Below are 25,497 nucleotides of genomic sequence, written 5' to 3' on the forward strand. Positions count from 1 at the left end.
CAAATTTTGTAAAATTCAACATTGTTTAATTTCAACTATGCAGAGACAGATATCTACTAACATTTGAACAGTTTGGGTTTCAATGCATCCTGGCAATGAGCACAATCACGCTCTTGTTATGGCCCATTAAGAAAAAGTTTGACACCCCTGCTCCAAAAGCTGATTCACTAATTTGACAGATTTAGTCAGGCACTAGAATTACATTTCCTGTTCCCCGTCACACTGACCCAGAGCGACCCTCCGCCCAACACACCTGATAGCCGGCTAGCAGCTTGCTCCTCCAGTGCGCCTGGGGCATGTCGTGGATGGAAAGGCGCAGGTTGTGGTAGCTGTCTTTGAAAAGCAGGACGTGAGGCTCGTCAATCAGCCGACCCCCGAGCTGCCTCTCCATCTGCATCACCTCCTGACGGGAGAGAGAGACATTAGAGCTGATGAGAGGGGGCCGGAGGGGGAGGGTTGTGGAGCAACGGTCGCCGTCAGCATCATGCAGGTGCAGTGGAAATGTGTGAGACAATCTATAACTCATAACAGCTCGCACTTTGTTTCCCACTCGCATGCAGAACCTTTCTGTTGGAAAGAAGAGTTTATCCACTCACACGCTGGCAGAGATAAAAAGGACATTGCATCAAGCCTATTGAAAACTTGGGATTCATACAGATACACACAGAGCCTGACACACACAGCATGAGCTTGAGGCAGGGGTGTGGAACATCTTAGGATCGGGATATTGTGTTCCTGTATGCAGCCTCAAAGATTGGACCAGCGTGTCTCCGCTGAGCTTTTGTGTCCCCCCACAAGGCTTAAGCCGAGTTTGCACGGCCGGCTTCCGGCTACAGCGTTTGCATGCAAACCCCGGCCGGCCGGCCGACTACCTGGGCTGTGATTAAGTAAGTGATCGAGCCATTAGTCAACTGCTCATTGTTCTCGCATGGTGAAACTCCTTAATTTCATTTTTGTTTTTGTGCCAGGAGAGATTTGTAGATGCATGCTTAATATTTTAATCTCAGTGGGACTTGCTCAGTGGACCATTTGTCGCCATCCAAATGACCATCTGGAATGACATGATAATATCCGCAACATCTTCCTCAGATTTAATTTTATTCAATTTTAGCTGGGTGCTGTGTGAATCCCTAAAACAAATGTATTTTTTTTGTTGTTTTTACATATGCTGTGGTACTACTTATTAAATTAGGATTGTACATATCTTCTTTTGTATAAATGAAAATATGTGCGCTGAAAATCTAGTCTTGTAAACTATCAGGTTTATAAGACTTTCAGCTCTCAGTCCATTTTGTTTAGTTTTGCATAAATTCACAGAATCACCATAAATTGACTGCATTTTTACAGTGATAACACTGTAAGGGTAAATTGATCTTTTAGACTGTGGTAAGAGGAATAAAGTCTGAAAATACTAAGATTTTCAGAATACCAGTTTTTCTTTTCCCCCTGTTTCTTCAAACTTAAAACAGGTTCCATGAATCCCTCGTTATTTCTAGACATTGAAATAACTTTGATTAAAACGGCAATAAAAATGAAAAAAGTCCTCTGAAATTAGCAATGTGAGCATTTTTTCCAAAGAAGATGTGTTATTTGAATTTGTCTGATTGGCGAACAAGATGGCAGCAGGAGGGAAACCAGCCAAAATGAGCCTCAGAGTCTCACAGAAGACATATCTAAAAGACGACGGCACCGAACGAGAGACGCGCGCATAGACGGTGGCCATATGTTGAGTGCGACATGCCAGAATGGTTGCCCATGGTTGTGATTTCAGCAAAGACATCTAATTAAGGGGGAGAATGGCTGTAATTTCTGTGCTCACAACACTGATTCAATTTTCTGCCCCTTTCCTCAGGAATAAGCCAGACTGATTCCAATTATAACGGGAAGGAATCTGTTAATTATCCAGTTGGAATCTCTACCTGCTAAACTCAAAAGTCCTTCACTAAATGAGCAACTCCGGGTTCAGCAGGGGAGCCGAGCGTTCGTGTTTACTCAACGCATTGTTAGTTTATGTCTTATCTTTCTGCACGCGCGTACACTTTGAGTCATCCTAATTATTTGCTTTAAATTTTAATGTACGATTATTTAGCCGGAATGTGCTGCCTTTGTGATGCTGCAGAGCTCATTCTCACAGAGAGGGGAGGTCAGACATTGGCTCTGACTGAAAGCATTGAGGTCTAATGAGTTAATAACGGAGGGCAGTGCTTTCTCCACTGAAAAGCCCCCTGCTATTATGTCTCTTCAACATACAAAAGGCACATTATGCAGGCTTCCAAAGAGGTTCATTTAAACAGTTCTTAAGCATGATTATTTGTTGGTGGGGGAAGATTAGCACTGCAGATTAGCTGCAGGGCTTTGATCGGGTTTTGACCTATAGGCACCGATCTATAGGTCTGCTTGCAGGACAAAGAGCGCAGAATGCCAATTATCTTATTATCAACATCTCACCCCAGCAACGAATACGAAGTCCAAATTGGAACAGTTTGTCAGGTTAAACGCTGACATGCAGGAATTACAATCAAAACGTGACTCTGCAATAACACAGAGCACGGCGTGACGCACCTCCTCCGCCTTTCAGGTGTGGCCTCCCACTTAGCTGTGGGTTAATTCATTCCTCTATTCTCAACCCACTGAGAACTTGCACTTTATATAATCATATCAGGAGGAAAAAGGTACTAAAGAAGAAAGTCAACTTCAGTGAATAAATAATTAAGAGTAAGGCTGCAGGTTGCTTGGAAATTGGATTGATTGTGTCAGGTGTGTGAGTCTTCATCCAACGGGCTGAATATATTATTGGCACTGCAATATTCATAACATGGAAATAACGTCGAACAAATACTGCTTTCCAACAGCAATAACACAAACTAATAAAATGATAATATATTGTGCAACCCTTACATGTTTTTGGTGAAAAGTCCATCTGAATAAAATTTGGATTCATGTACAGGATTAAAATGTTACTCAAGTGTAAGCTCAGATTTTTTTTTTTTAAAGGCACAAAAACGCTCATTAGGTTTGTTGGCATTTGTATGTTAGTTTATTTTTACACCACGTAGCCTGGAGAAGATGGCTTCGTTTTCATACAGGATTTTTAAAATGGGTACCAAACAATCAGCACCAGTCCTAACTGCATGCTGCTTTTGTGTATTAGAGGCCTGTGAGTGTGTGTGTATCTGTACAGGATTTCAACATATGTTGTGGACTAATAGCCCTCTTTACGCCCCATTATCCTGATAACAAATGGCAGTGTGAACCGGCTAATAGATGAGAAGCTAAATTTGACCGCGCTATTTACTCCTTCTGAGCAAAAACAATGCAAGCTTTCGAATATGCTTATCAAATCACACATTAATCACCTTGGAGCTGATTCTGAGTGCGTTCACATTCTCTTCAACTATAACCACTTGGAGCAACAGACGCATTAGGATGCATGGGACGAGGGAGAAATTCAAGAGAGAAGCTCCCTTTTGTTCTGAGAGAATTAAAAAAAAGAAAAGAAAAAAAAAAAAGCTCTTGGTGTGTGTGAAGACTGTGAATTCAGAGTCCAACAGAGCCAAGACCACCCCGGCATTCAACGAGCCTGGCTAAAGAGAGCAGGATGGAGCGAAGATGGAGTGAAAAGAGCAGGAGAGACAGAGGGAGCTTAACATTTGTGTCTCCAGGTCACTAAAGTGGCCAGCTTTAGCAGGAGAGATAACAGGATTACTGCAATCACGGCCAAAGTTTTCTATGACTTCAACCCTTTTCATTCCCACTCCTCCACTCCTCGCTCCGTTCCCTCATTCCCACTCCTCCACTCCTCGCTCTGTTCCCCCCGCCCTGCTGGCATAGACCGGAGCTGGAACTGTGATGGACTGGGGCCGGACTCCACTGGGAAACAAGAGACACTCGTACAGCTAATCTCAGCCTGGTGCTGACAGAAAGAGGTCAGTGGCTGCACCAACTTCTCTCTTGCAATAATAATAATAATAATAATAACAGTAATACTAAAACAAAACAGCCAACTGTCATGAAAATCCCTCAAAAAAACTGAAGCTAAACAAATCAAAAGTATTTGCAAATCCCTATCATTTAAGAGCTGGACTTGCACAAAGCTACAGCTTTTTCTTCTCATAGGAAGGTCAAGCTCTTGGTTGTGGTTTTCTCTTGTACTGGCTTTGTGTATAAGAAACTGATTAACTTAACCAGCTCTGATGGGGATTACGAGCTGCATTTGATCAGTTAATTAGTCAAGCTGCATGCTGTCTGAAACACAGAAGCTGTAATACCCTTATAAACTCACACCCAACCCTCTACTAATAGCAGCTCTGTGCCCTCATGTCTAAAAATGTGCCTTTGCAGGGCCTATCCATTTCCAGAGCAGCTCTTTTCAGGCAAACGTATTTGTTTATAGAGAGTAGGCTGGCTATGTGGGCTCCATAAATCTGTGTATTTGTCAGCAGGATGTGACAGGCTTTTCCTCTCTGACTGAGAGTCTATCAGTCTGAGCTCCAGTGGCCGTGCCCGCTACAGTCAACTCTGATTAATAACTACAAATAGAAGGGACTTGTCTGCTCAGAAATAAATGGGGACTGTATTTGCTTGGGAAAAGATGCACATTTCTGCCTGATAAATTACAGAGGAGGATGAAAGAGAACGGCAACACGTGAGCACAGAAATATAACGTAGGAACAATTTCTCAGCTTGGCTCGGTAATAAAGCTGACTGCCTTGTTTAACTTAATGTCACCAATTACTCGCATGTGCTCTTCTGTCTCATCTCTCTATTTCTCTGTCTGTCTAATCTATCTATCTATCTATCTATCTATCTATCTATCTATCTATCTATCTATCTATCTATCTATCTATCTATCTATCTATCTATCTATCTCTCTATCTCTCTCTCTCTCTCTCTCTATCTATCTATATATATATCTATATATATATATATATATATATATATATATATATATATATATTTATATATATATATATTTTTTTTTTTTTTTTTGCTAGAATAGGTGTGACTTTTCTGATGGATGGATCAAAAAAACCTGTTTGTATTACACTCTGCGCATGCTTCCTTTCCATCTGACACATGAAAGCAAAAGTCTCCTTCTCTGATGTACTTGGCTGCTCTAGAGGTAGCAAAGAAAGTCATAGTGGGAGCACATAACCAGTTTACAAGCCTGTGAAAATGAAAATCACAATAATCTCCAGAGGTCAAACGGCGCACGTAAGAATCTGCGGGCAATTATCGAACCAGTGTGACACGCAAATAAACATCCAGTTTATATACATTTTACAATCACTGCACGGATACTAATGGCACATTTTTAAGGTCAAACATTTTAGATATGTGGGGATGACACAGAGTTAAATGTTAAGAGTTTCTGTAGGTTACACTTTCGTAGCGCTTCATTGTGCATCGAAGTATTATGTAAACACAATTAAAGAATTTACAAATGAAAAATTTGGGATTTTTCTGGAAGTCGACCACCTGCAGTGGCAGTGATCTTAGTTTACATAAACAGCTAAAATCAGGGAATCGGTAACAAGATATGAAAGTTCAGCTTGGTTGATTTCGAGTATTTAATTCAAAAGTGGAGAAAATGGACAGTAACAATAATGAGGACTGAGTCCTGCTCTGCAGCAGCCCTTCGCAGTCCAGGCTTAGCTTAAAAGGGAGCCGAGACCATAAATACACAGATCCTGTCCTGTCATAGTTTCACTTACAGATACAGTTATCATAAAACATCATCATTTTATTAATCCATGTCATCTCAATCTTGATTTCTCTAAGACACTTGCCAGAGGAGACTCAGTTCAAAAGCAGATTTCTGCCATCCGAGAGCCACTGAGCCATGCACAAGCTATTTGATACATTTCTGCAGTGGTGCCACATTTGCATAAGACACTTACTGACAAAAAGTCTGTTGTTATTAGGTTGGCGAACTGTGTGAATCCACAGGGTGTCACTAATTATCGTCCATGTGAGGCAGATGTTGCATAACAGAACATGATCAATCCATAAAGTGAATAAAAGACATCCGCTTGAGCCGCTATACAGCTAATTTTGTTTCACTGCATTACATTTGCTTTTGATACTGAGCTTTCTGCACATGCAAAAGTAATGTGGTGTCAGATTCATAAAGCACTGTTCAAGTAAATAAAGTAACATTCAAGATAAAGTCGTTATAATCTGCTATGGAGCCGTCTCCATCAACTCTGTTATATCAACTCTATTGACAACTACAGTCTCTTTCTGCAAAGTCAGGATGTTTAGACTCCTGTCTACAACAGATAAAACACTGACAAGTGGTAACTCCTGCACAGAATCCCACTTAAAAAAAAAGAAACACCCTAAAAGTCTAAAATCTCCAGTCGTGGATTAGCTGCAGGGAAGACAGTAAGTTCTAATAGAACCTCACTTCACAAACTCTGAGCTGTTCCTTCAATATGTGAAGAAAAACTAGGACTAAAAACTAGGCACATTTATGTACATTGTACAAGTATAAAAGTAAAGAAAATTGCCTTTAAAGTCCAGGATTTTAAAATGTTTATTTGCATCAAGTTTTATGGGGATGCAATTAAAAATTGACCAAAGGGATGTTCTTTCATTTTACAATTACTGTTTGACTGATTTTAAGGATTCCAAGAAGCAAAAAAAACACATGAGCTTAAATATGAAAACATTAAACTAGGAACATATTGTGATAGGAATTTGAAGTCAAGAGTATAGTATTTATTAATTTATTTTATTTATTTATTTTTTGCATAAATGTCCATGTGAAAGTTCCTTTTCATTATTTTTAACAGAATATGTTGGATTTTGGTCCTTTTGCAGATAATTTTGAACATGGCACTGTAGAATTAATGTAAAAACTCTAATATATGTTTAAACGGGACTACTAATTATGTTAAAAACGCCCAAAACAAAACAAAGCAATAAATAAAGCATTAGCTAATTGGCAAACTCATTGTAGCTAAACCAGCTGGGAGTATGACTTTTATAGAAACTTAGTAATAAAGTTTTGGAAAATTAAAACGCAAAGAGAGAAAATATCTTAGCTATTCATATAAAAGTAGACAGTTTGCTGAAGTAAAACAGCATAAGTGAAGAAAAAAAACAATTGTTGCATTAAAAGCTCACGATGATCGCTCAAAAGTTCAAACACATTTCTGAAAAAAAAGAAAAATCTGATCTGTGCTTCAACCTCTGAAAAACAAATACAACAGAATGTGGGTGGCTTCTAAACCACTGTTCATGTTTGGGTTTTTTGTTCGAAAGCACAACACTTGACTCCCAAAATGCAGACATGTGGGTGTACGGGAATAACGCCTGGGTATCGACAAACCCAAAGATAATTTTGTTGTCGCTCGGCTGCTCTGTGAAAAACATCCTCGGTTCTTCTATCCTTTGTACACAAGTCTGTGTGTGAAAGTCAGAGCATCTCAGATAAATTTTCCCTTCCTGAAGAGACACCTTTGTTTGCACCTTTCCAGTTAATTAGACACTGCTGATAGCTGTCTGTGCCGGGCTGAAGGCTCGGTTCACCGCAGGTGCTTTCTGTCAGTCGCGACATGGCAAAACATCAGTGAAGCTCTCCCACCGGTCTAGCTGGGAACAACCCGAGTGCACAGTGAGGGCGCAACCAAACGGCGGTCATGTCGCCTCTGCTGCTGTGCCAGCCTTGGCTGGGCCCATCAAGTGTGGGACACACATTAAATATTAACTTAATTGGTCCCCGCTGAGCCCTGCTAACATATGGCAAGCATCAGACGGAAATGTCACCATTTCCCCAGAGCTCCCGTACATTTAGGATCAAAGACAATACCATTGGTTCTAATCTGCTGTAATAGTGAGATAAGAGTGAGGCAGGCTTAAGTGTGGGATGCATGTGTCTGTGTGTGTGTGTGTCTGTCATCCTCCCTGATGGAGGCTTGTCAGAGCAGACTGACAGCCAGCGATGGAGGGAATAGCTCAGGCTTCTTTTTAGTCTCTGCAGTTTTCTTGCTTCAGAACAGCTTTTTTTCCCCCCACTGAACTCCCTTTAGAAGTACAGCTTGCTTAATTCTTGGAAACCTGCCTGAAAAACAAGGTGCTGTATTGCTGTCAGAACATTCACATTTAGTGAAGGTGTACTACAGACTAGTACATCCACAGCTACTCCTCTGTGCCACCTACTGTGGCATGGTACACTTAACTCTAATGGCAGCCCGAGTGAGGGACTAATCATAAAAGGTGCATTTTAAAGATAGTGATTAGTGATTAGGCCTGACCTCTCCAGGGAAGTTTAATCTCCACTCAAAGTGGTGAATGTACTTGCCAAATGAGCTGCTCCCTTTGTAATAGCACCAAGAGCAGCGTGGAGTCGAGATTACTAAACAGTGAGGGCCGCGTTTTAAATCACTCACTAAAAACTACAAAGCCCCGGAGACGCCGTGGCTTACCACAGAACCAGGTTGTGTGAGAGGCAGGCAGCTAATGCACTCAAGGGCGTCGGGGGAGACGCGGAATGTGGCGAGCGCGAGTGCTGAAGTCAACAAGCTCAGATGTCCTTTTCCTGGCTGAGAGAGGCAGAACGAGAGCTAACTAGAGGAAAGGGCGGCGAGAAAGAGGGTTTTTGTTGGCCTCTGAAAGCCTTCCTGCATCCAGTGCTGAACACACAAGGTCACTGCAGCAGTAATGCTCGACCAAACTGCCACCAGGTTAACTTATGATCTGACTGCCAGCGAGCGTATGGCTTGACATCCATCAAAGAAATAGTTTTTCTTTTTTTTCTTAAATGTGCCAAATTTTTCAAACATTGCATTAGAAGAACTGGAAAGGCTTTAAATTCATTTAAAAGCTATGTGGAAACAAGTAAAGAAAGTGAAATATGACGCATTGCAAGGATGCACTTCTTCCACGTTTTGTTACATTGCAGCTACGCTGTTTCTGGTGCATTTTATTGGAACTTTTAGTGGTAAAACATCACAAAATAGTACAGAACGGGGAAGTTTAAGAGATAGGTGGTTTTCTAAAGTGTCTACAGATTAGCAGGTCAAACTTTATTTATGTAGCACCTTTTAATACATAAAATTATAGAATTTCACAAGAACCAACATTGCATAAAAAACAAGACAAATTAATAATTTGGAAAAATAGGTTTTCAACTGGCTTTTAAGAGGAAAACAAACTGAGGGGCCACTCAACAGAACATCTTGTCTTCATTTGTTTATAGCTCAATAAGAGGAACCATCAGCAGGCCCTGGTCACCAGACCTCGGGGGTGTGTCAGGGTCATATGGGGTCAGCAGCCATATGATATAACCTAGTGCTTGTCCACAAAGAGCTCCAAGTCGATAAGAGAATCCCAAATTACACTCTATGCATATAATTATTTTATCAATATGAAGAGTCAAATGTGAAAATTATATACCACCTGCATCAGTCCTCTTCACTCTGATGCCCTCAAATGAAACACAAAGTTCACAAATTGGTCAGGTCAATGACCCTGAACATACGGCCTCCATCGCAGTGGGATTCTTCAGAACGAAGCAAATTCCCAAAATGTGAATGGAAAAATGGAGAATCTGTTGGAGAACATGTTGTTCACAGATGCTCTCCATCCAATCAGACGATGAACTTCCATCTTTCATGCAACTGTAACACCGAACCAAGTGATTGTCATGGCAGCAGATGCTCTAATCTGACAAAAACACTCCCGCAAATACTGAAAGTCACCGAGTACGAGGAGAACAGATTAGAAACAGGAGAAAATAGGCATACATTGCATTTGGTATCGCCTTTGCAATATTTGGCATCATTATCATCATCACAAGAACTTCTAATACCATGCACCCCTATTGAGCCTGACTGCTTAGCAAAGAATAGGCTAACGTCTTCGAGCCCAGATGTACGGAGCCTGTAGACACAAACCGCAAAGGTCTTGAAGCTGTAATGTCTGCAAAGTCAGTTCTACAAAGTATTAAGCCAGCGTGGGTGAAAATAAACCTTTTCACCTTTCTATTTGGTAAAAAAAACAAAAACAAAGAATGAATCACTATAATTCATTAGTTTGTGTTAACTTTTCTTTGATAAAATCCCACTAAAATACATTAAAGTGTGTAGTTGTAAGGTGACAAAATGAGCATGAACACTTTCGCTGCTGTACATCAGCCGAGGCATTTGCAGCTCTCACCATATCATCATCTTCCTGACTTGTGTGCTAATTTCAGCGTGAACTCTGAGTGACTTCCACTGTTTATGTCCTGCAGGCATCGTGATGGCGTTGCACCTTTACATGCACGGGTCAGCCATTACGGAGCAGCCGAAGTGGGTTCTAGTGGAGGAGCCACTTGTGGCTGTGGGTGGTGACAGCGGAGGGGAGGAACAGCTTTTGAGAGTGACTGAGAGGTGTGGAGAGAGACTAAAGGGAGCGCTGGGGGTTGGTGGGAAAAGATTGGGACAGACTCTCCTTTTAATTTACTAATTAACCATGCAAATGAAATCTTAACAGGCTACTCAGAGGCAGCCCTCCAGGGAGGGAGCAAGGCATTAGCGCTTGATTATACTCTGTCCATGTGGAGAGAGGAAATGGGAAGTAAAATATGTCAGTGTTGGGAAAACTTATTGGCTCTCAGCAAATGGGCAGAGTTGAGGACATCCTTGAGAGGATCCAAAATAACAAACATCCAAACAAAACATAAATCAACACTGATAATCACGCCACATGAACAGCATTTCTAATTTGATCTCGGAACCACATAAATCTGTTGGCAATCGTGGCAAAACACACTGTTTAAGAAGTAAATAAATTCTCACAGTGAAAGCGGCTGAATAAATCAACGTTTCATTTTAGTACATTTATTCAGTTGGGAGAAAAGAAAAAAAAAAAAAAAGTTTTTTAGCCAAGTCACCTGCGGCACGATTGTCGGTAGTCCACATAATTTCTTGAACACAAACGTACCTGAAGGTGGTTTTTAAATTCCACTTTGCGCTCGGTTTTTCAGAGTATCCACAGACGAATGTTATTACAGGATGTGCTCAAATTAAACGAGTAAACACTCGCTGAAGGCGAGCGAGCGGCGGCTTACCTTGAAGACGTCCTGCGTGTCGTCCATGCAGTACACCCTGATGTTGTACTCCAGCGTGGAGCAGTATGCGTCGGAGAAGAGGACGAGCCGCAGGCGCTTGGCTGCGCCCATGTGCAGCGACTCTCCCACCAGGGTGAAAGTGCCCAGCTGCTCTGTGAACAGGCGGCACGTCTCGGCCTCAAGCTGGCAGTAATAAGGCTCGGACACCAGCTCCTCCCCCATCAGCAGGACGTCCTGGGGGACAGGAGACAAGAAAACAAGATGTGGACGGAAGGTCAAGCACCCAATTTATGTAGGAGGGAAGGGTAATGTGTTGCCTGATGTATGCGTAGGAGTGTGTTTGCAAAAGGCTCGTTAGCAAAGTGGCGCCGCAGAAAGGACCCAAACTGCATGGTTCCTGCGGTGTGACATCAAAGCAGAAGGTCTTTGGGGTAATGTTACATAAAGTTCTAGGCAACAGTTCGGATCAGAGGGAAAAGCGAATACTTTGTTCTCGCTTCAGATTTCCTTCTCACCACAAAGCCCTTACAACACGCCGACATGATGCCATGTTCTATAGAATACCATCAGTTTACTCAATAATGCATGAACGAGATCTTCCATTGACATGAAAGAAGACCCAAACGGATTCCTGGTGAGAACAGATGGTTCTGGAGGAGGAAAAGGTCGCAGAGGTACGGCGATTACTGGGAGTTTGGGAATTTTCTTCCATTTGTTTGGAGGGTCGATAAGAAAGCTAAAAACAACTTGCTAAATTATCTGTAAAACAAACATAGATGATTTCTGATAGCTGGCGTGATAAAAATTATGCATCTTAAATGCACTGCGTTGGGGAAACAACATGGTGACAAGGCGACGCCTTGAATTTCCTGGCTTCCCTACAAAGGTGAAGTTCTGAGTCCTGGTGAGGATGGGAAACCTGTGAAAATATCCCGTTTCAGCCGCAGCTCTGCGCAGCTTTTATGAGATAATTCCAATGCTCTCTCGGCTAATTTGATGGAGATGAACTGGGCCCAAGGTGACAACAATTTCTCTAAAATCACATCATGCCTGTTGACTGACTCTTCCCATTAGCCCACCACGCTAAAGAGAGAATTGAGTCTGCCAAACGCGCAGCGAGCCCCTCTAGCATCGATTCACAGAGACACCATCTACATCAATAGAATTAGTATCGACACGATTCATTTTCTATGCAACCACAATGGAGTCTTATTTCTTTATCGTCTTAATATTTCCTCGGTGAAACAGAAGCTCGGTTTTGCAGTGGAAAGGTTAATACCTCCATCTGTATGCTTTGTGTTTTCCACATCTCTCCTATTGCACTACATTTTTGTGATTTCTTTCCAATAGAGCTGCAGTACCTGCTCATTTGCATCCATCTGTTTCCTCTTTCTTTCTGCTCTCAGTTCCTGTCACACTCTTGTGCCTTCTTCCACTCTCATTCTCTCGTCCACCTGGCGCTTCTTTACCGTAGTGGCCAAACGCAGTCGGACTATATTTGGCCCATCTGATGATTAAAACTGCTGGTCTAACCTCAGCCTCAGACAGGCCAATCCATCCCGCAGACACCCCACCACTGCCACACGGAGGGTGGGGAGAGGCTGAATAATTTATGCACAATATCGAACATGAAAGAAGACCTAGTAACACTCCAAAGCCCACCAGCACCCTGTAAAATCTCTCTGGGTTGTTGAGATGGGTATACTGCCTCGAACCGGCGTTTGTTTTGTGTGAGGCTGTGTGCACACCAAAGGCTGTTCTCGGCTAGATTCAAGGGCAACGTTCAGATTTTATGGGTAGAAAAACAGGGAGAAAAGCCTGCAAATTGGAAGCAGCAGTCGACAACGGTCAAGGAGTACTCAGAAGAGCACTTTGAGGATGAGTAATTTGCTTACAGAATTTCTATTTTCACAATCATGTTGCCAAGCAAACCTTTAGCTGGAGCGAAGCAGCCGATGGACAGCATGCAGCAAGTATCCCCGCTGCCTTCACCTTTCTTTCTTTTGTCGGTTTAGAATTACAAACTTTCTTGCTTTTTTGGGAACATAAAACAGCATAAGGCGGTAACAAAAATGAGCATTATTCTGGTTAATCTAATTTTGAGTGCATTACGAAAAGCGCACGCATTTGCTTTCAGCTCCCTTTATTGGGATTCATATCTGTGTCATCAATCTCAGTGTGAATCCAGCTGCTCTGTGAAAACCTCAGAGGTTTGTTAGAGAACATAAGTGAGCAAACAGCATCATAAAGACCAAGAGACACATCAGACAGGTCAGGGAGAAAGATTAAAGCAGGGTTAGATTATAAAACAATGTAACACTCAGCTGTATTCAATCCATCATCTGAAAATGGAGAGAGTCTGGCACAGCTGTAAACCTACTAAGACACGACAATTCACCTACACTGACAGGCCAGGCAAGGACACAAATAATCAGATAAGCAGTCCAAATTGGTAACCTGGAGGAACAGTAGGGATCAACTCCACAGCTCACATCGGGAAATCTGTCGACACGATAAATGTTAGTATTGCACTAGACAAATCTGGCCTATAAGAAAGAGTTGTAAGGAAAAGAAATCAATGTATTATTTTTGCCACGAGCCATGGTGAACATGTGGAACTTGGAGCTGTGATTAAATGTGACAAAAGTAAACATACATGTGTGGAACACAATGATCCTTCTGAACACCCAGTTCCCCCAACATAGGGTGGCTGTATCATGCTGTGGGACAGGGAAGCTGCTCAGAGAACAGGGGAATGGGAGGAAGCGAAATGCAGAGCAATTCTGGAAGAAAACCTGGCAGGATGTGGCAGAGTTTCACCAGCTAACAAGACCGCAACTAAACAACCCAAACTACAAGCTATGGTTCAGGTCAAACCATCACGATGTGGATAATTAATTACCCAAGCCAGTGTTTTGCCCCCTATGCAAACTGAGGGAGCTTAAACAATTTTGGAAAGATTGCCCAAAAATCTCAGGGTAGATGTGCAGATTAAACAGAATTACTCCAAAACATGCAAAGCTTTACCTGTGGCAAAAGGTTGTTCTATAAATTATTATGAGAGGCTAAATAGAAACACTTTTCAGATTTTCATGTGTAAATACTTTGATGATCATGTAGGATTTTCTTTTCACTTCAGAATTGAGCAGTACGTTTTAGAATTCAGTCAGATAAAATCCAATAACATACATTTTGAGATTTGGTATGAAGACGACAACAAAAAACATGTAGGATGTATAGATATACATGATATATATACTTTTTCGAGGCCCTTTAATTTAAACTATGTGGAGGAGTAGAGAGGAGAAGCTGGGTGTGTTGCAGTGTGCATTCCAAGTCACGAGCAGGACAAGTTTGTACTTTTCACACAGAAACAATCAATAAGTTCAGTAATACTTCACAGTTGCACTGACTAGCGGCTTTGTCTTCCTACAAAAGGATTTGTGCTGGAGCTGCAGTAGACTCTCACCTCCCAAGCGCCCTCGTAGTTCTGCTTCTTGAGGCGGACGGCCCAGTTATCGAGACACGCATCAAAGGAGTGGTCCATGCTGAGGATAACCGGCCGGCTCAGGACCACCCCCGGAGGGCCGCAGCTCACAATGGGGCTCAGGAGGGTCTGGCAGCCGGCCAGCGGTAACCTACGGCAGGAGTGGGAAAGAGGTGAATGCATTAAGATGAAGTGGTTGCAATTATTTTGATATTAGGGAGAATTTACAGCTCTCTTTGAGGCAGGATATGATACTGTCACCTCTGCAAATTATCCAGCAGCTGTAACACGGAATAATTAAAGCCTGCTGGACTCAGAGACGAGCCGGGCCAACGCGTGAGGACTGAGGAACATTATAGCGCAATCTCGGCAGGCTGCAACGGCTCTGCTTCCAGAGGATGAGTGCGCCAAGCCAGATAGACGTTGCTTTCCAAACAATTCATTTAACTTAAACAGCGCACATCCTTGTAAAAGGCTGTTATTTATTTACATCCCTCCTCCACAGCACTGGCAGAGCCTCTTAAGCCGTTCCTAATGGAACAGTAGAGCATCAAAACAAACAGCCTAGTGGCATTCAGGGAAGACTGCCAGTTAGACAGCGCTAAAGAGACCCACCTTAAATCTTCCTTCCGCTGAACAGTGAGATAAATCTCATAGATCTTTCCTCTGGGGATGGCCTCGGGAGGAATGAGCAGGCTGATTCCTAATGCAAATAACAACAAAAGGGAGAGAAGTGGGGTGGAGAGAGGGAGGGGGGAGTGTGAGCAAGTGGGGGACAGGCTCATTTGTTCTGACTGAACGGTGCTTTTGTCATCTCACAAAGGGAGCCAGCCCACTCGACAAACTGTACGCATGAAAAAAATCAACAAAAAAACCTCCCCACAAAACGAAACAAAAATCCAAATCTATTCTGAAGGTCAGAGGCAGCCTCCTTCAGGTGCAGCGGATGCAAAATCTGTGCGCCGGCAGCCGTGGCGGCACACGTCCCCGATGTCAACAATTAGCTGAGACAAAAGCGCGCGCTGCAGCACGGTTTAAATGTCCTCCGTCTGTCACAAAGTAGATAATTGAGACCATGGAACAGACTACTTCAGGAAAATTGCACTTCCCCAGGAGAGTGTTAGAAAATGCACGTCGGAGAATACAGAGAGATATTGAAGCGGTATGAGTGGTGCGGCATTCATGTTGTGATTCTTCTGCTAAAATTACCCACTCTGAATGGCATTTAAAATGTGGGCCAAAACTTGAATGTGACACTATTTTAACAATCTCTCAGTTTTAAACCGGGTCTGATCTCCATGAGGCTGCGTCAGATTGAATCGGGCGAAGGTGCCTGAATGTTGGCGTCCGCGCCTGAATCTGTGAAGCTCGCGCTCGCTCTGAAGCTGTGATGAATGGCAGAATAACTCCTTTGAGTGAATGCATGCGAGTGTAAGATTTCTTTCCTTCTTGTGTCCCTATGAGAAGACAGGTGCCAATGCGTGGTATAGTCAACATGGCTTTGAGTTAATCCATGCATAAAATATCTGTAAGAGACAGGCAAAACACACACGCACACATGCACGCACGCATACACCCAGGGAGAGAGCAGTGGTGAAGAAAAACAGGAAAAAAGACCCTTTTCTTCTAGAAGATATTGTCATGCTGGCATCAGCTAATCTGGACAGTCTACAAAGAGCCAAGTGGAAAAACTGTCTTCCAGTATAATTATATAAGCTCTGTACTCTGCTGCTGTAAGGAGAAAAAAAAACAGCAGAATAATCAGGGTGGATTTTTTTGTCAGAAATTGCATCACTTTAACCGTCTTTATTTCTCCATCCAGCCACTTAGAGCATGGATGACATTTGTGGACATGGACTACAATTTCAACCTGTTCCGGCATTAGTCAGAAGCTTGATTGGAATAATTTGTTTGACGTTTTACTCCAGGACTCTTGTCAAGTGCAATGTTTTTTTTTTTTTTGCCTCAAATTGATTTCATCTCAGAACATTTGCTTTTAACTATTCATGCTGTGCTGTTGAGATGTAGGTTACTGACAAGGCATTGGACCAAATTATTCACTCTAGATACTGCTAGAGGCAAAATTCTTGCTTTCTCACTTTAAATTTTTAAAGCTTCCATGCAGACTTTTCAAAAATATCAATCATAATCTCTGTAGTTTATCACACACACACTCACACAAAATTCAAGATTTCTGTTGTTTTTGCTGTATTTGTTTTGTAAGTTGTTATTTAATCAAAATAAATGCAACCCACCAATATAAAGCTTCCATGTGAAAAAGTCTCTGGTGACAACATATAAGTATCAGATTAGAATGATCCTTACTTTCTTTAAAATCAAATTCATCTTTCAAAAATGTTTACTTGTATTCTGTACACTGTAAAATAAATTATAAAATTTACAATAAATAGATTCCAGCAGCTGTGGTTGTCAGAATTTCACCACAGCTGCTGGTATCTTGTTGTAAATTAAATTATTATTTTTTTTTTTTACAATGTATAGTTGCAACCAAATATTTGAGCTACATGTAAGAACATTGTGTGCAGACATGCATTGAAGTAATCAGAAAAATTCAAAGCGAACTTTAAATACATTGATATTTTGAGTATTTTTAAATTCAGCTAAATATTCCTTATCAGTATCTAACATGGTTTGTTTTATCAGCAGAGCCAAACTTTGACTTAAACATATATGAATTAAACTCTTAAAGCTTCGCAATCTGTGGTGAAATTCTTAAAAAAACAACAACAACAACAAAAAAAACAACATTATGAGTCTGAGAAAAAAACAATCATGGCTGATCAGCTCGATTCTTTCGCCTCTGTCGTCATCAGCCCAAACACACACAGGAAAACGTGTGACTTGCTTTACTCAATGTGCTTTTTACAGCGCTGTTAACCTATTATAACATGACGTAATACGTAAACCAGTTACAGTTCAGCAGGTGCCTCAGGTCCAAATGTGTTGGGTATTTAAGGGAAAATGTAGCACACAAACCACCTTAATCACAAGCTAAAAAAAGGATTTTAATGCACTTTTTAGCCTCATCTTGTCCCTGTGAATGTAATGACTGCTTGCTTCTGCCTTGCATTAAGTCCTCAAACACATTTGCATGTGTGTTTTCCCGGTACAAACCTATTAGGGAGTCCATACAAAGGAAGTTTAAAGCTGAATAAGACATTGAGGTGTTTATAGGATTCAGCTGTTCCTAATAAACTCTCCTTGTTAACATCCAGTCGGACACGTTAAAGCAAGTGTAATAAAGAAACAGAATGGCCTTTCTCTCAGAGCAGTTCTTCATAAACTGTAGCAGCAGATGTTGAATTATTTGGATGATTTATGTATTGTTAGCTTAAAGTTTAGCAGCATTAGAGGAGATTACTTAGATCTCCTTGCCAGACATGAAGAGACTGAGTGAATAAAACATTGCTGTCTGGACTGTTCATTTTTGCATAATGGTGAAACTGTTGAATGAATACGCTGAATAGAACATACTACATGGCCCTGAAGCCTAAAAATGTAACTCTTTGAACTAAAATGTTGATCTGCGGCGCATGTTGTTCATCCAGTGTAGTTTCTTTCTTTTCTGAGCTTAAATAACAGCACAGTATTATGGATGGGAGTGAAAAGGTTGCATAGCTTTAAATTTCTTTTAAAAACAACAATATAGTAAGTAGAAATTTGCATTGAGTCAAAACTGTCACATTTTGCTGTAATTGCCAGTTCAAATCTCTTCCATCAGATTGCATGGAAATTGTCCATTTTTGAAGTCTTGCCATGGATCTGAATTTAGGTCTCGACTGTGACCGACAATGTGTTTCTATCTACACATTTTCTTGTCGAACAGATTAGAAGCTAACTATTGTTTCTTCAATCAACTCTGACCAGCTGAAGAAGAGCATTCTTAGAGCATGATGCTGCCCCCACCATGTAGGGATGATGTTCAGTGTGGAAGGGAAATGTCTTCAGAGCTGCAGACTTTCAGTTTTACCACTGTTTTCTTTTTAACATGCTGGTCGGAGCAGTGCTCCATGATATTATTCATGTATTATTTTATATTAGAACTTAATATCTAATGTATTATAAACGCAATTTTTGGATGGTATTTGTTTACTAGCACATTATCTCTATTGAGGTGACTTTTGAATGCAGTTTGTTACAATTTAGTGACCTTTAATTAAAGGGGACAGCATACTTGACAGGCACACTTTTTGAGAACTGTTGTATATTTCAAATTCACAATTACACAAGACTGTCTGTTGGTCAATCCCATAGAATCCTGTTTTATTTCTCTTTTTTTTATTTTTTACCAGATAAAATCTGAATAAAACACTTTGAAGTTTGCAGCTTATGACAAAATATAAAAAAGTTCAAGAGTGATAAAGGCCAAATGACTCTACACATTAACTAACCAGAATAAAATGACTCAAAGAGAACGGTCAGCTTCTACATTTATTATATGCCGTAAAAGACAAAGAGGCTTTCCTAACAGCTGATTATAAAGTAATCTGAGAACTACACTTACATTTACCGTTTTGTTCATTAGGATTTTAAAGCCTTGATTTTTACAGATTAAAAGTGTTGTTTTTTTTTTTAATATAGACCTATTAAAATCTCATTCTACGTTATGAACTTCATCAGCTTTAATCATGGCTGGTTGTGGCATTTCAATCTTTTGGAAGGCAGGGAGCATTGAGATCTCATGTAATAGCAACGTGCTTCACATTGATGTCTTAATGAGTTTATAGTCTTTAGTTCATGACAGAATGTCACAAAAAGTAAAAATGATCAACGAACGCTCTTCAAGCCATTAACTGTTCCTCACAAAACACTTATATGTCAGACTATTGTTCCATAAGGTGTCGTCTTGACAGGTAGGACATTATTGTATTAAATCATCTGTTCAACAGAGAAGACAGATTAAAGCTAACCCACCTGTATTGGGGATTGTTAATCTCCCACCCAGGAAGTTGAAAGTCCCGTAGGAGGTGTTGGCCACATCACGGGGGAGAGTTTTAAAGTAGGTCTGAGTGGACAGCCTGCTCACAAACTCTGTGGTGTCTGAGTTGAGCTTCCCATTGTGGAGAGTGTGCGATCCGTTGGGAAGCGGGTCCAGTAGAGGCCCGTTGGTCATGGAAAACTTCCCAGCGGTATCGTGGCGAGAGCGCAGGGTGCCCTGGTAACTGGTGGTGGTGGTCGTCAGATCAGGCTGGATGGTGAGCAAATGAGAGTTCTCTGTTCGAATAATGAAAACAGAGAGAGGAAAGGAAAAAGGGAGATATGTGAATCTCAATGAGTGGCGGAGGGGTGGCAGAGTGGAGGGATTCGGCATCACACAGACAGACCTCACACTCTAAAGCTGTTTGCATCACGCACAGAAAGCCGAAACAAACACTGAAAGAGACACATGGTTCAGAAAACAGAGCATCCATACACACACACACTCATGCTCTACAACACATAAACACAAATTCCACCCAAAGCCACTCAATTTCCACCCCCCACCCTCTCCTGCTCTATCACTGCCTGTCTTTTTAGCAGCCACACAATCAATCCCAAACAGAACTCAGATGCAGCTTAGCATCCAGAATGCATAAAGGCTTTTTATTTTCACGGTGAATCACAGCCACTGCAACCCAGTTCCCCGTCTCCATCCGCCTCAGACAGTTGTATTTCTATTACTCGCTGTTAAACCTCAGAGGCTCCACGCAGGCAGTAAACAGAGTGGGTACGTTTCCTGACAATGAGGTGGTGGCAAAACATAATGTGCCAGGCAGGCAAATAAAGAGCTCATGAACTGCACACACAGACACGCAAACACGCCATAACTCTTCCTTGGACCACAGACCCCACTGTAAGTGCACTCACACCACCTCCATGACCACAGTTCCAACAGGTTCAGAGCTACATGTGGACGGATGCGTTACGGTCACAGTGGGAAGATGGACAGACGAGGGTAAAACAAAAAAACAGTGTCCTACTGCTGTGGGGAGGCCTTCGTGGCCGTGGTGCCCACACACCTGGCTTGCTGGGCTTAATGCCCATAGGCTGGAAGCCAGTGGTGAGTATGGAGGAGTCCGCCACGTCAGCATCCAGGCCCTCCTTCTTGCGCCGGTAGACCAGGACGACCACGATGAGCAGCAGGGTCAGACAGAGGGCCACAGCCACCATGCCCACGTACAGCGCCACGTCCTCGGCCCCGCTCACGGCTGCAAGCAGAGAAATTATTCATCAAGACACTCCGGCTGTGTGAGGCATTTGTTATTTTATTCAATGGAAAAAGTTTTCTTGAGGACTTCTTTAGCTACGTGAGGTCAGTGTCACATTTGGTGCGGCGGTACTTTATCTCGCGTGGTATCCGATTAAAATTTTCTTAAACTTAAAAACTTTAATCTGATATTAGATAGCCCAAGATTTATGAAGTCTGGAGTTTGTGTTACTGAGTTTTCTGTTGGAATTTTGTACAACATAAATACCGCGGCAAGAAAAGCAAGTACAAAGCTGTAAAAACCCATTTTTTTGTACTCCTTATTGTCAAAGTACTGTGGTCTGCTCGATTTTCCTTATGTAAGTGAAATCCGTAAGCATTCCCACAACTCTCTTAAGGTCCTATTAAAGCATATTAATTATGACCTACAGTAACAATGTGTCTCTTTGTTTCTCAAATCATTTGAAGATTCCCTGCTGTGCTTTGGATTATCGTCTTGTTGTATGGCTCAGTTAAAGCCAAGCCCCTAATGTCTTTGTGACAGATGGCTTCACATCTGACTCCCAAACTGCAGAGGTAAATACAGTTAGGGCCAGAAATTTGGACAGTGACACAGGTTTTGTTATTTAGCTGTTGACAAAAATATGTTCAGAAATACAATTTATATATAATATGGGCTGAAAGTGCACACTCCCAGCTGCAATATGAGAGTTTCCACATCCAAATCGGAGAAAGGATTTAGGAATCATAGCTCTGTAATGCAGAGCCTCCTCTTTTTCAAGGGACCAAAAGTAATTGGACAATGGACTCCAAAGGCTGCAAGTAACTCAGAAGGCCTTTCCCTCGTTAACCTGTAATCAAGTAAGTAGTTAAAAGGTCTGGGTTGTTCCAGGTGTGTGGTTTTGCATTGGAAGCTGTTGCTGTGACCAGACAACATGCGGTCAAAGGAGCTCTCAATTGAGGTGAAGCAGAAACATCCTGAGGCTGAAAAAAAGGAAAAAATCCATCAGAGAGATAGCAGACATGCTTGGAGTAGCAAAATCAACAGTCTGGTACATTCTGAGGAAAAAGGAATTGACTGGTGAGCTTGGGAACTCAAAAAGGCCTGGGCGTCCACGGAAGACAACAGTGGTGGATGATCGCCGCATACTTCCTTTGGTGAAGAAGAACCAGTTCACAACATCAACTGAGGTCCAGAACACTCTCAGAGAAGTAGGTGTATCTGTCTCTAAGTCAACAGTAAAAGAGAAGACTCCATGAAAGCAAATACAAAGGGTTCACATGTAGATGCAAACCATTCATCAATTCCAAAAATAGACAGGCCAGAGTTAAAATTTGCCCAAAAACACCTCAAGAAGCCAGCCCAGTTCTGGAAAAGTATTCTATGGACAGATGAGACAAAGATCAACCTGTACCAGAATGATGGGAAGAAAAAGTTTGGAGAAGAAAGGGAACGGCACATGATCCAAGGCACACCACATCCTCTGTAAAACATGGTGGAGGCAACGTGATGGCATGGGCATGCATGGCTTTCAAGCACTGGGTCACTGTGTTTATTGATGACATAACAGCAGACAAGAGTAGCCGGATGAATTCTGAAGTGTACCGGGATATACTGTCAGCCCAGATTCAGCCAAATGCTGCAAAGTTGATCGGACGGCGCTTCACAGTACAGATGGACAATGACCCCAAGCATACAGCCAAAGCTACCCAGGAGTTCATGAGAGCAAAAAGGTGGAATATTCTGCAATGGCCAAGTCAATCACCAGATCTTAACCAATTGAGCATGCATTTCACTTGCTCAAATCCAGACTTCAGACGGAAAGACCCACTAACAAGCAAGACCTGAAGGCTGCGGCTGTAAAGGCCTGGCAAAGCATTAAGAAGGAGGAAACCCAGCGTTTGGTGATGTCCATGGGTTCCAGACTTAAGGCAGTGATTGCCTCCAAAGGATTCGCAACAAAATATTGAGAAAAAACTTTTTTGTTTGGGTTATGTTTATATGTCCAATTACTTTTGAGCTCCTAAAATGTGGAGTGTTTGTAAACAAATGTGTACAATTCCTACATTTTCTATCACATATTTTTGTTCAACCCTTTAAATTAAACGTTACAATCTGCACTTGAATTCTGTTGTAGAGGTTTCATTTCAAATCCAATGCGGTGGCATGCAGAGCCCAACTCACAAATATTGTGTTACTGTCCAAATATTTCTGGCCCTAACTGTAGATGTGTTGCCGGCTCATTGCAAAGATTCCTATGTCATGAAGATGGAAGACAAGCCAAGTCAAATGTTTAATGAAAAAGGTTGAAATGTCTAAGCAAAGTATCTTAACCGAGTCCTTTAGCTTGTTTCAGCCCTTAAAAGTATGATTTCTTTTAATTTAAAATGCTAAAAGAAGCAACGTCTTAGGAGTTTATTGCATTGTAACCAATAAATGCTCCATGGTTATGAAATGTCATGTGATGATTCTATGTAATGTATGACTTCCACCTTTTGAGATGACTTTTACACTTTTTCACAATATTATTTTTGTTTTTAGATGCACTCGCAGTTGGAAATATAACCACTGGGGTTGTGTATCTCTAGTTTGTGCCAAACAACTATCCCATCTGGACACACAGACAACAATGTGATTCACTTTGGAGACAATAAAAGGTGCCTGAGTCACTCGTCTATATCTAGCATGTCAGTATTTTAATTTCTTTCTTCAAACTTGTACAAACTTGAAAAATTACTCTAATGATACTTCATACTTGACTACATATGACCCCATTTGTTATTTATGAATTATGAGTTCCTCAGGATAATTGCTGATGTCTTTCCCTGTTGACATTACGCTAACACGCATCTAATTGTTCCAGACAAAACTCCTGCTTTTATAAATGTTATCTGAAACACATAACTTAGCTCCTGATAATTTTCTCTAAGACTAGCTACTTAGTTTATATTAGCATGACTTGCTAAAGTTTAAAACTACAAGTAAGTGCATTGACTTTCTCTATGTGACTGGATGTCTTAGGGCAGCATGTTGCTTGTCTTTTCTCTCTCTTTTCTTAACACTTTTATGTCAAATATTAAAGGGGGAAAAAATCCAAGATATATGGTCTTTATTGACTGCTACTGACAGCATAAGAGCATCCTCCTCCCAAAAAGTTCAGGTCAGATTTGATTTTTTTTTTAACTATGTGTGTGAGCAGTTGAGTGTGTTTGTATTTTGCAGGAAAATGGGATTTGCTACAGCTGTCTCCCTGTGATGCTGGAATTTGGTGGCGGAGGATTCTCCCAAGGCCTTTGTGGAGCACCATTGTGCCCAGAAGCCACTGGGGCGTAGTGCTGTCAAGCGAACACAGCCAAGGAGGGGACACAACGAGCGGTGCAGCATTGAGGGATGGGGAACAACAGAAAAGGTTAAAGTGCTGCAGGCTGCGCGTGTGCTGAGTTGACAACAAAAGGAGGAGGACAGGGTGGGAGAGAGGAGACAGGAACAAATGTAGCAGAAGGAAAATTACAATTAAAAGGCAAATGGGAGGGCTGAGTAATGTGCCTTTGACTGACGGCTTGTAGGAAATTAGCATATTTATCAATAACAAATCCAGAAATAAACCGGATTAGGACCCAATTCATCATTTTGTCATTAAAATTTGCAGGCATTCGTGATGATTTTGAAGCAACGAGCAACAACAAAGAGCTGCATTAACCTTTACAAACAACCGTTTGACATTTTGAAACGGTGTTAGTGAATTTGAGGCATGTGATAGAAAATTAAAATAGCAGTCAAATAAAAAAGAGTGTCATATTTATTCATTTTTGTGTATTTCTTAGTCCGTCTCTTCTGCTCGTGCTTCAAAATCTCAGTTTTCTTGGACAAAGCTTCCCTAAAATTTAAAAATGAAATGCCAGAATCTATTTCATGGGTGATTATCTCAGTGCAATCTGATACTTTAAGTAGAGGGATTATAAGCAGCTAACCTCTACGGCAGCTCCTCGTTCAGCCAGAGATATCTTGACAAGTAATCAATCGTGAATGACTGGCTAAAGATAAACACGAGATTGTTTTTTTTTTTTTTGTTCTAAACAGATATCCGCAGAACACACTTCTGGCTTGAAGAATCTTCTGGGACGCACTCCCATCCTCTTTGCGCTTCTCACATAGCCCATTTACCTATGTGCTCCTCACTATCTCTGACTCGACTCCCTGTGTTTTTCCATAAGTTTTCTCAGGCTAGCACAGAGGTGCTTAACTCTGAGCAGCCTGGCTGAACCCTTTGCTCTTCACAATGAGCTCCAGAAGCAGGGAGGGGAGACGTTCTGCACCTCTCATTAAATTTCTCAAATCCAATTGTTTTCGGCGAGTCAAAGGTCAGATGACAGCGTGATATTTGGACAGGTAGTTTTCCAGGCTGTTGAGGGATACTTGCTCTCTCAAAAGACAAAACAACACCCATCAGATAGGAGAGCAGCCACCTGTTTTCCACTGATTTAGATTAGTTTACTTTCTGAGGACACACCAAAGACACCTGGTGGAGCCAATGAAATCCGGTATCTCTGCACTTCCTTTTTCTCTTCAACCTCACCGCTGTTGCATCCAAACAATAAAGTCAGTCAATCAGACCTCCTCACTTTTTTTCTTCTCTGTCCACCTCTCTCATCCTCTGCCCAGACTGTAATCTCTGGTGGCTTATCAGAGCATCACTGAGTGAAGTTTTATCTGACCCACCAGGTGCCACAGCCAAACGATCC

General features: G+C 41.6%; 1 protein-coding gene across 5 annotated transcripts in view; it reads right to left on the reverse strand.

Moving 5' to 3' along the window:
• The window catches only part of unc5a (unc-5 netrin receptor A), a 198,086-nt gene that overhangs the window by 43,959 nt on the left and 128,630 nt on the right, over positions 1 to 25,497 (reverse strand). For 3 of the 5 annotated variants that reach the window (XM_055034635.1, XM_055034636.1, XM_055034633.1), the window contains 6 exons: positions 20,528 to 20,755; positions 19,482 to 19,781; positions 15,162 to 15,249; positions 14,529 to 14,697; positions 11,060 to 11,293; positions 254 to 403 (listed from right to left, as the gene is read on the reverse strand). In XM_055034635.1, coding sequence (XP_054890610.1) covers positions 254 to 403; positions 11,060 to 11,293; positions 14,529 to 14,697; positions 15,162 to 15,249; positions 19,482 to 19,781; positions 20,528 to 20,755 — 1,169 coding nt within the window. The remainder of the gene's footprint in view (positions 1 to 253; positions 404 to 11,059; positions 11,294 to 14,528; positions 14,698 to 15,161; positions 15,250 to 19,481; positions 19,782 to 20,527; positions 20,756 to 25,497) is intronic. The other 2 variants (XM_055034637.1, XM_055034634.1) reach the window with 1 other exon arrangement.

Source organism: Poeciliopsis prolifica, unplaced genomic scaffold (genome assembly GCF_027474105.1).
Source record: "Poeciliopsis prolifica strain line A6 unplaced genomic scaffold, Auburn_PproV2 SCAFFOLD009, whole genome shotgun sequence".
Lineage (NCBI taxonomy): Eukaryota > Metazoa > Chordata > Actinopteri > Cyprinodontiformes > Poeciliidae > Poeciliopsis > Poeciliopsis prolifica.